Below are 10,753 nucleotides of genomic sequence, written 5' to 3' on the forward strand. Positions count from 1 at the left end.
GTACACATGGGAAAAGGTTAGTCCATGAGGGCCTAGTAAGAGAAACTTTAAAAGCTCTGAGAAAACCAGAAAGGGTAGCTGTGGTGCATGTAAAGGGACATCAAAAAGGGTTAAAACTTACAATCAGAGGAAAGAACCTGGCAGATAAGGAGGCAAAACAAGCAGCCTTGTTAGTAATGACAGACTCGAGGCCTGAAAGCCCAGATCCCTTAAAGAGTTTTAGTAACCAAGAGAAAGAAAAATTGCGACAGGTGGGAGAAAAAGGAGGAAAATAATAAGTGGAAATTAACAGATGGTCAGAATCTCTCCTTTTGAAATGATATATGGGATGCCATATGACTTTGGAATTCCAATAGAGAATCCAAAGTTAGAGGATACCCTCTTAAGGGAATATATTGTTGAATTAATGAAAAGAAGACAGGAGCTGAGGAAGAAGGGACTAGTAGCTCAAAAGCCTCCACTAGACATGTCAATACACCAATTCCAACCTGGAGATCAGGTGCTGATTAAAAATTGGAAAGAATCCTCATTAACTCCTTGTTGGGAGGGGCCATTTGTTGTTGTTCTTACCACAGACACAGCGCTTTGGACAGCTGAGAGAGGATGGACTCATGCATCTCGAGCTAAGGGACCGGGAAATGCTCCTGAGTGGACTGTGATTTCTGCACCCGGAGACCTCCGGATAAGAATAAGAAGGGCAAAGTCAGTGGATGAATCCCCCTCAAGAGGAAGTAAGACCTAGACTGTATCGATTCTTCCAAACACCCCCTGAACAGACCTTGCGAAAAGCGCATTACGTATTTTACAGGCAAGAGAGGACACCCCATCAGACTGGAGGGTCTGGATCTTACTAAATAGAGGGAACATCAATTACTCTTCCCTTTTGTTGTGAACTGGAGGCTGAAGTTCCTGAAATCCCTAACCCATACGGAATACCCTGTCTTAAACACCCAGACCCTGGACATTTCAGTTGGGTAATTTGTAATCGTTTAAAGTGTACTCGAAAGTTGTATTGTGTTTCACAGAATAGACAACCTCATTGTATGAGATGTAGGGCAAGTTCACTACAGTGTCCGCAGGAATTATCAGCCCAGACAGAAGTCTGTAAGTTATTCTGTGGATGGGAGTTACTAATACCAGAAACTTGGGAAATATATGAGGCAGATTGGGAAGCACCACTAAGAGAGTGCCGCTCTAGATGTTCCTGGAAACTGGGCCAACCAAGTAGAAGAAGGCACTTGGAGTTACGGGGACTAATTGACAAATTTAACACTTGGGAATAAGTTTCTAACAGAACAAAACATTCCCTCGAATCGTGGTAAGAGGGCTAAGTAAATGTCTAGGCAAGACTCCTGAAGAATCCACTGCTGCCGAGAAGAACTGATACCTCGTTGCTCCCTGCGAAGGAGTAGACGGAGGAAGGCAGAGGGGTACAACGGTGGAGGAAGAACTTGCCAATAGCCGATACCTCTGAGGCGAGGAGAGAACAATATTGCCGTTTGCAAACATGAATAAAATTCTATTGTTAATCTTCAGCTTAATGCTTATGGCACACGGCACAGAAATCCCGTATCAGCCCTATAAACAGACTCCAACCAGATTAGATGATATGAAAGTCATTAAAGAAGTGATAAGTGCAGGAACCTCAACTTTTCACACCACCAGTTGTGACCTAGTGGAACATATACCATTTCCTGTAAATCAGGAAAAGTTTATGGTGGGGCCTTTGACTCAAGGAAAGTTAACCATCTGCCCTCTTATTGGTGTCCCAAGACTAATCCAGGGAAATCGTACTGCAATTATCCAGGATACAATTACTGTGGTTATCGGGGCTGTGAAACCACAGCTACTGCCTGGGAACCTGAAGTATATGAAAAACACATTATGGTTCAGTGGGGCCCTCTAGGCTGTACACATCCCCCTTCTAATACTGACATTATGACATCCAAGCCACCTATATTGGACTGTATACACCTCCAATTACAAGTTAAAAATCCCGAAGATCCAGGATGGATGACAGGGAAAGCACGGGGAGTATGGTTATACGTACCTGGGACCGATGTAGGAGTGAAATAAAAATAATGAAACAACCAATATCCCTACCATCTCAGGCAACAGGACCTAACAAAGTAATAAGGAAAGAAAAGAAAAACTGGGAAAATGAAAGAAAAAAAGAATCCTTGCAGTTTTTACTATCCACCACTAAGGCCTATGAAAGAGCAGGACTCTCACCTGGAGAACAAGAACTTTTAAAATTAGTAGAGGCATCTTATAAAGCACTTAACCATACTGCACCTAACATGACTAATTCTTGCTGGTTGTGTTATGATGCTGAGCCCCCGTTTTATGAAGGAGTGGGGCTAAACACTACTCTTAGCTTGAGTAAAGAAAATAATCCTAGTCAATGTAAGTGGAATCAAAAGGAAGTCAGACTCACTATACAACAAGTTAAAGGATATGGAATGTGTATAGGAAATGTACCCCCAAACAAAGATGAGCTGTGTAGCTCTAAAGTATTAAAACCAGATAAAGTGAATAACCAGTGGGCTATACCAGCTGAAGGGGGGTGGTGGATCTGTTCAAAACCAGGTTTAACACCCTGTGTGTTTTTATCGAAGTTTAACGAAAGCGATGAATTTTGTGTGCAGTGGTAACACCCCCAATGATTTACCATTCCGGGGAGTCGGTTTTTGAACACTGGGAATCAGGTCATCACAGAACACAAAAGCGAGAACCAATTACCCTGACTACAGCTATGCTCCCGGGTTTAGGGGCAACGGGAACAGCAACGGGGATCACCTCCCTAGGCCACCAAAAGAAGGGACCAATGGCTTCAAGGACAGCAGTAGATGAGGACTTGGAGAGAGAACTGAAAGATCGATTTCGTATTTAGAACAGTCTCTCACCTCACTCTCCGAAGTGGTATTGCAAAAGAGAAGGGGACTGGATCTGGTGTTTTTAAAACAAGGGGGACTATGTGTAGCATTAGGAGAGGAGTGTTGTTTTTATGCCAATCATTCAGGGGTTATTTGAGAACCCATGGCAAAGCTGAGAGATGGAACTGCCCAAAGGAAGAAGGAAAGAGAAGCCCAACAGAGCTGGTTCGAATCATGGCACAACCAATTCCCTTGGTTAACTACTCTACTTTCTACTTTAATAGGTCCTTTAACAATGTTGCTGAGTGTATTGACATTTGGTCCTTGTATTTTAAACTTTTGGTGACTTTTATCAAAAGTAAAATTGACACAGTACAGCTAATGACAATGAAGCAACAATATGAAAACATGAGTAGAGTGACATCTAAGGGAGAACAATCTCCTATTTTAAATGCAGCAAAAGAGGCAGCAGTAAGATTTGATGAGCAAATTTATGATGAAATAGGAAAAGGGAGGACTGTAATAGGTGATAAAGAGCAAAGTATATAACTTGCTAATCAAATTGAGTTAAGTAAAATAAATTGTAATAAGCTTAGTTAAAGCTTTACTTGAATTATGAATTGAATAAAAACCACAATGTTGTTACTTACAAGATAACTAACCACATAGCTGTTATGAAATTGTATGCTGTGTCTGGTTATTTTATAAGTGTTTGTTCCAAGCATACTTATAGGGGAGGAAAATAGAAGAAACCACAAAAACCAAAAAGGAGGACCTACCACTCTCACCTGGAAATTTCCACACATGGCAAACTCCAAGGACTATGATGGAACTGAATTATTGGCTGAGCCCATGGCGGTGTGATGAAAGCCCGTGAAATCGGAACCAATATCGGAGGAGCCCGTGAAATGAAAACCAATAATGAAACCGAAAGAGACTTAAGGAGTGGAGATAAAGTGAGGTATAAAATCGTTGGTCTGTCACGTTGCAGACCGCTGGTGAAATAGGAGTTTCCCCGGTTGCACAGCGTGCTGTTTTGCTTACTTGCTTTTAATAAATTTCTACTATATTTTAAAATTCTATCTGGTCTTTTGACTATAACAAGATCCGTGTTCTCCACCCTTCTCCGTCCATCCCAACACACAATGTGTTTTTCCCCACATTCCCATGGGCAGAAATCAGAGTGCTTTGTCCATTTTCTCTGACCTGTTCCAGGGAAGGTCTTGGCTCCTTTGTCCATTTTCTCTGGCCTGTTCCAGGGAAGGTCTCGGCTCCTTTGTCCATTTTCTCTGGCCTGTTCCAGGGGAGGTCTTGGCTCCTCGTGTTGCAGCAGCTCCTCTGCCAGCGGGAGGTTCCCACCAGGCTTGGATCGAGGTACAATTGGTCTGTAACGACTGATGAGGCCAGACCACAACAACTGATACCCCAAAACAGAGCTGTGGGTTTACAGCTGCTGGGGTCACAATGAAAGCTGAGTGAATACCCCAGTAAATGGCCCCCAGAGCTGAGGGGAGTGGGGCAGAATATGCTGTAATTACCACACTCATTAGCATAACTAACGAAGGGAGGGTGTCCCCCCTGCAGGTCGAGCTGGTTGGTGTGCTGCCCAGGTTTGGTCCATGCTGGTAGGGGAGGCTCCTGAAAGAAGAATAAGCCATCCTTCCATGGGGAACTGGATCCTCAGAGGGTGTCCTGGCACCGTTCCCAGGGTAATTCCTGGGAAGAGAAAACAACCCAAGTTTCAGTCGGGTCTGTCGGGACAAGTCACCCCTGAGTGGCTCCAGTTGTTTGACAGCTCGGGCTGAGCACTAAAGTCCCTTTTCCCACTCAGAATGTCCCGTTCTGGCACCTTAAACCCAGTCCAGCTGAACAGGACAGATCTCTTTGGTCCCTCAGGGCCACGGTGGCCTCCACATCCCTCAGGAGCAAACAAACCTCTCCCCCACGAAGCTCCTGCCCACGGCTGGTGCTGCTGCCCCCACCTTTTGGGGGTCTCCTTCCACCAGAACGTCCAGAGAGAGTGAGACTCCTTGGGGAAGCTGGGCAGCTGCAGCCCGTGGGCTCCTGGGGGTGTTTGGAGGTTTAGATGTTCCCGTGTTTATATGTTCATGTTTACATGTCCATACCCCAGGGGTCTGAGAAAGTTGTGTGTCCTCCCTTCCAGGGGGGTGACAACTGAGCCTCGTCGTGTTCCCCCCCATGGAATGGGTAAAACCATTTCTTCCTCTCCTAGGGTTGCCTTTCCCGAGTGGGACATGTCTGTTGTGAGTTCCCAGCTTGCCAAAGCCCAGCCCAGTAGGGGTTAAAGGCCCACAGTCGTCACTGTCACTGAGGGGGGAGAGAGTGAAAGCCCCTCTTCTGTGCCCAGCCTGGCACTGCCCCAGCACGGGGCTGCTCGTAGGGCCAGGGCAGCCTCTGCATCCCCTCCAGGGCTGGGATAACATTCCAGTTGAAGCAGCTCCTGCTGCCCCCGGGGAAATGCCGGGTCTGACCCTCAGAGCAGGAAATGGAAAGTGTTTTCACTGGGGTTTTGAATGCCAAGCCAGAACTAACACCCACGTCCTGCCCTGGGGCGTGAACTGCCCTCAGCAGCTCGGCAGGGGACACTTGCTCAGTGTCTGCTCCTTGGTGTCCCTCTCCGCCATCCAGGTCCCCCTCGTGCCCTCTTGGCACTCACCAATATTGAGCGTTGTGCTCCTGTATCTGTCAAAATTTTCGTGACTGTTGACCAGAACCAACCAAAGTGCCAATGTTTGGGCCATTGCCAGGAATGCAGGGGTGGGATTCCAGTGGCTGGATTCGGTCTCGCCTGGTTTGTGCCCACGATTCCCATAATCACCCACCTGATTGGGAATCTGTACAATGCCAGGGGCATTGGCAGCTTCCTTTGGCATCACCTCTCCCTTTCCTCCCACTTTTGGGGATTTCCTCCTCCTCTCCCTGTAACTCTTCCCGCAGCTGCTCAGTTTGCAGGGACAGAGACAGTTCAGCTGCTTCCCCCCTTCTGTTCCCTCTCTCAGCTCTCTCCTGTGTGTGTGTCCCCTGTCCGTGTGTCCCTGTGTTGATGTGTCTGTGTGTCCATGTGTGTCCCTGTGTCCCTGTGTCCTTGTGTCCCCTGTCCGTGTGTCCCCATGTTGATGTATCTGTGTGCCCATGTCTATCCCTGTGTCCCCGTGCCTTTGTGTCCCTGTGTTGATGTGTCTGTGTGTCCATGTGTCCTGTGTCCCTGTACTTTGCCTATCCCTTGTCCCAGCTGACACCACCACCTGCCACGTGCACTGACCCTGCTGCTCCGGTGGCTCCGGGGGTCCCGGCAGTGCTGGGGTGGGTGGTGACACCGTGTATGTGTCTGTGTGTCCCCATTTCCACGTGTCCATGTCCGTGTGTCCCTGTCCCAGGTGATGCCACCATCCCTGATGTGCAGCTGACCCTGGTGCTCCTCGGGGGGCTCGGGGGCTGCCACCGCCCCAGGGCCTGTCCCCAACATCCCAACCCCGACAGTGGGGCCGGGGCTGGTCGAGGCCTTGGGAGGGGACACGGCCTGGACAGCAGAGCCCAGGGACCCCAGGGACAGCCCAGGCTGCAGGACCCTGGCTCAGACACAGAAGCTCAGGGGAAGGGGGGACATTCCTTATCTACAGCCTTGGCCTTCTGGAGCAGCCGTTCCATGGGCTGGAGCCCCACTTTCCGGGAACTGGGAGGACCTCCTGTTGAATGGGAGTAAACAATAAAATCTTCGGGTTCTTTCCCTTTGCTTGTGCAACCTTTACTTTTGCTTTTGTTTTTCATGAATTATCTCAGCCCATCACAGCTGGGTAGGAGAAGAAGGGGTTTACAAGGAAATTTCCATCCCTGTGAGTCAGAGAGGGCAAAGGCTGCTCTGGATGCGCCAGGAGGAGGGTGCAGATCCAAACCCAACCATCCCAGCTATAAAAAGCCAGAGCAGCCCCGTGTCCCCTCTGCAGGAGCTCAGTGGGGGGTCCAGGAGCAGCACCCAGACCCCACACCCACTGCAGGGCACAGGTAACACTTGAGGCTGGGGTCCCGGGGTGACGCCGTGGGGCTGCGGGGGCCGGGGTGCTGGGCACGGGGCGACAGCCCGTGGGACCAGGGTCAGGGGTCAGGGCAGTGCTGGGACGTGGCCGGGGGCTCCTGGCCAGGGGTGCAGGTGGGAGTGTCCCCCTCTCCCGGGCTGACCCCGCTCCCCCTCCCCACCTCCCCCAGGCCCTCACAGAGGAGCGGCCGCGGCCCCAGCTGCGTCCCCACAGTGCCTGGGCGGGTCCTTAGGAGTCTCTGCCCACCATGGAGCTCCTGCCACTGCTGCTGGTGCTGCTGGCTGTGACCCCGGCCACTGGCATCGAGGAGGTGGCACTGGACATGGCCCCCAACGCCTTTGATGACCAGTACCGGGACTGCCGGAGCAAAATGTTGAATGCTCTGCCAAACCTCAACCGCTCTGAGTTCACCACCAACAGTGCCTTCGCCACAGCTTGGGCCATGGCCGCTGCCAGCTGGAACAAACACCTGGGGTCTCTGAAACGGCAGGAAGAGGCCATCGCCCTCAGGGCGTACATCTGGAGACAAACCTGTACAAGGACTTCAACAGGGCTGTGCCCATGGCCGGGCACTCCCGCCAGGAATATCTGGACAAATTTCACTTCAAGGTGATGCATTTCCTGCTGACCACGGCAGTGCATGACCTGCGGGCTGCCCAGCCCCAGGGCACCTGCCTCCATGTGTACCGGGGGGTCCGAGGTATCCGGTTCACTGCCAAGCCCGGGGATATCGTCCGCTTTGGCCGCTTCGCCTCCAGCTCCCAGAACAAAACAGTGGCTGAGAGGTTCGGCACCGACACCTTCTTCGAGCTGGACACCTGCCATGGCGCTAACATCCAGGACTTCTCCATTAGCCCTGGCAGGAGGAAGTCCTCATGCCACCATTTGAGACCTTTAGGGTCACCAGTGTCACCCGTCAAGGGGCCAAAACCCACATCCAGCTCAGCCCCCACGGAATGCACAGCAACTACAGCTGTGCCTTGTTCTCAGGTGACATCCCTGGGGTGGGGACACCCGTGGTTGGGTGTGGGGACATGGTGGGGGTGGCAGCAGGGCACCAGCTCTGCTGGGACAGGGGCAATGGTGGTGGGGCAGAGGATGAGGATGGTGGGGCTTTGGGCATCACACAGCTCCAGCTGCTCTCCTGGGATGGGATGGATTGCTCTGGGCTGGGATTGGGATAGGGAATGGGATGGGATAAATTGGATGGTGAGGGGTGGGATGGATTGGATTGAGATGGGAGGGGATGGGATGACACAACACAACACAATATGGCAGGGTGTGAATTGTTGTGGGACAGCTGGGTCTGGTGGGAAACCCACCAACTGCCCCAACCTCCCCTTGGATCCTCCAGATACCTCCTGACTCCCCCTGAGACCCCCACCAGATCCTCCTGACCCCCTTCTCCTGCCCCCACAGGCAGCAGTGTCCCAAGGGACACCCCACACCTCGGGGGGCTCCTCCTGGCAGCCCTGGCCCTGGCAGTGGCCACCGGCACCCCCTGAGCCACGAGGACACTGCTGTCACCTCTGCCACCGTGTCCGGCCAAGACGAGGGCTCAGGAACGGAGCCACCAGTGTCACCAGGATGGCAGGACAGGCTGGGGGGCACGGGGACCCCCCGCTGCAGGGGGACACTGGACAAGCCCAGCGGGCGCCCTCCCTGAGCCATGGCTGGGGTGTTGGGGTGCAGCTGAGGAGGGTCATGGAGGGGGGCACAGGGAGGATTTGCTTCTCTTTGGGGCTTTTCTTCTCCCTTCCAATATTTTAACTTTTCTTTGCAGTTATTAAAGTGGTTTTAACACAACCCATGAGTTTCCTTCTTACTTTAATCCACCTCATCTGCTCTCTGCTCTGGCGACTGGTCTGGAGTGCCAGGACAAGGGGGAATGGCTTCCCACTTGGGGGCTTGGAGCTCCCCGGGCTGGTGGGAGGTGTCCCTGCCCATGGCAGGGCTGGGCCCGGCTGTGCTTTCCTGTGCCTCTCCCCCAGGCCGTGCCCGGACCCCCCCGGTGCCGGGACGGGGCGGACGCTCCGCAGCGGGATCAGCCCGCGCTGCCTCCTGGCCTCGACCCTCGCAGCTGCAGCCGCGGGAGGCGCGGCCGCCGCCTCGCTGCTTTCCCTGCGCCATTCCCGCCCCGCCACTCCACGGGAGCCACGGGCACGTGCGGGCTACAGGGGAAACCTGCCCCGGTTTGAAAGAGAAGGGGTTTCCTGAGGGAAAGACGAGCTTGCCCAGAAAGAAATGTGCGGCGGTGCCTCCCTCCGTCCCTCCCCCGCGGGCCGCTCCGTGAGCTCCCAAATGCTCGCCAGCCCTTGACGAGCAGCTCCTGTGCCGAGCTGCTCTCGAGCTTATCGGGATCTCGTGCTGGATAGCGAGCTCCTGCTTTAACGAGCGGCCGAAACTCTTTGGTTGCTTCCGTGTTTATTTTCTCCAGCTCAGGTGGTCTGGGGTCCGTGGCCACCCCTGGACAGGAGGGCACAGCAGGTTGTCCCACCGTGCTGGTGTGACCAGTGCCACCCGCTGGGCACACTGGTTCTCCCGCAGCAGCTGCTCCTGCTGATCCTGCAGCCGGATTTTGGCGTCCCTGAGGACCTGGGAGTGTTGGATGAGACCGAGCAGCTCCTGGCGCAGGCGCCTGTTCTCTGCTTTCACCTGCTCCACGTGCTGGATCAGAGCCCGCAGCGCCACCTCCTCGGCTCTCCAGGTGAGCCGCTGCATCCTCCGGTGCAATTCCCGCTCGCAGTCGGCCTTTTCCTGCAGGAACCTGCTCTTGATGTTGCGGGTTTCCTCGGCACACCGGATCCTGGTGACCAGCAATTCCTTCTCCAGCTCCTTCACCCTCAGCTCTGACTGGGCCAACACGTCCTTGTACGGCTCCAGCTCCTGCAGCTCCGTGTCCAGCTGAGAGGCCTCGGCCTCCGTGTCCCTCAGGGAGCTCGTCAGCTCCTGCTCCTTGCCAGCGTACTGCGGGATCAGCCGCTCCCTCTGCGCCTGGCTTTGGGCCAGATCCTGGCGATTCCGGTCGTTCAGGGTGATGATCAGATCCTGGTGCTCCCGGCTGAGCTTTGCTCCACAGGCCAGGAAAGTCTGGCTCTGCTCCCGAGTCCCCTGGGCTGCCTTTTCCAGGGCTTTGCTTTCCCGCAGGAGCTGCTCTGTTCTGCCCAGGTACGTGTCCAGGTGTTCCGTGAGGATCCTGCATTCCTCCTGCAGGTACAGTTTCCTCTCCTGGGGGAGCTTTTCCAGATCACTTATTTCTGTGGCTGTCTCTCCATCCTTGCTCCTCATTCCTTCCTTGGTTTTCCCAGCAGCCATGGGCTCTTCTTTCCCCTTGGGTTTGGATGCCATATCCCAGTCGATCTCTGGAAAACTGGAACAGAAGGAAAACAGACCAGTTCTGAGGGTGCATTTTCCCCTCAGCCCTCGGGTTTCCAGCTGGTTCTTCCAGCAGCTTAAATATTCCATCCCATTCCTCCCTCACAGATTCTGGTGTTTGAAGAGGCAGCTGCATCCCAAGACAGTATCTCCCATCCCACATCAGTACCTATGACCCCAACTTCAGGCAATTCAGGATTTCTAACAATTTTAACCATTAATTTAATGAAATTCAGTTTTTTTAAACATTTTGTAAGCATTAGTTTCAGGAGATTCCAGGGGTTTAAAATATTTTTAAACCTTAATTTGATGAGATTCAGGTTTTCAAACATTTTTTAAGCACGAACTTACTGTCAAGTCCGATGGTTTTCATAAATATTTGCAATTAAAAATTCCCTTTTCCCAATATAACTCGTGCCGATTTTTAAGGGAAAATTGCAAAATTCC

The 10,753-nt window shown here is 52.5% G+C and overlaps 1 protein-coding gene and 1 pseudogene across 1 annotated transcript; one reads left to right on the forward strand and one right to left on the reverse strand.

The window, feature by feature from the left end:
- Positions 1-7,178: 7,178 nt before the first annotated feature.
- On the forward strand, positions 7,179-8,583 carry LOC126648311 (erythroblast NAD(P)(+)--arginine ADP-ribosyltransferase-like; annotated as a pseudogene).
- A 772-nt stretch (positions 8,584-9,355) lies between these two features.
- LOC126648308 (coiled-coil domain-containing protein 166-like) lies at positions 9,356-10,279 on the reverse strand. The gene has a single exon (XM_050331100.1). It carries the CDS (start codon positions 10,277-10,279, stop codon positions 9,356-9,358), a length of 924 nt encoding a protein of 307 aa, XP_050187057.1.
- Positions 10,280-10,753: the final 474 nt, after the last annotated feature.

Source organism: Myiozetetes cayanensis, unplaced genomic scaffold, assembly GCF_022539395.1.
Source record: "Myiozetetes cayanensis isolate MyiCay16 unplaced genomic scaffold, myiCay2020 scf48, whole genome shotgun sequence".
Classification (NCBI taxonomy): domain Eukaryota; kingdom Metazoa; phylum Chordata; class Aves; order Passeriformes; family Tyrannidae; genus Myiozetetes; species Myiozetetes cayanensis.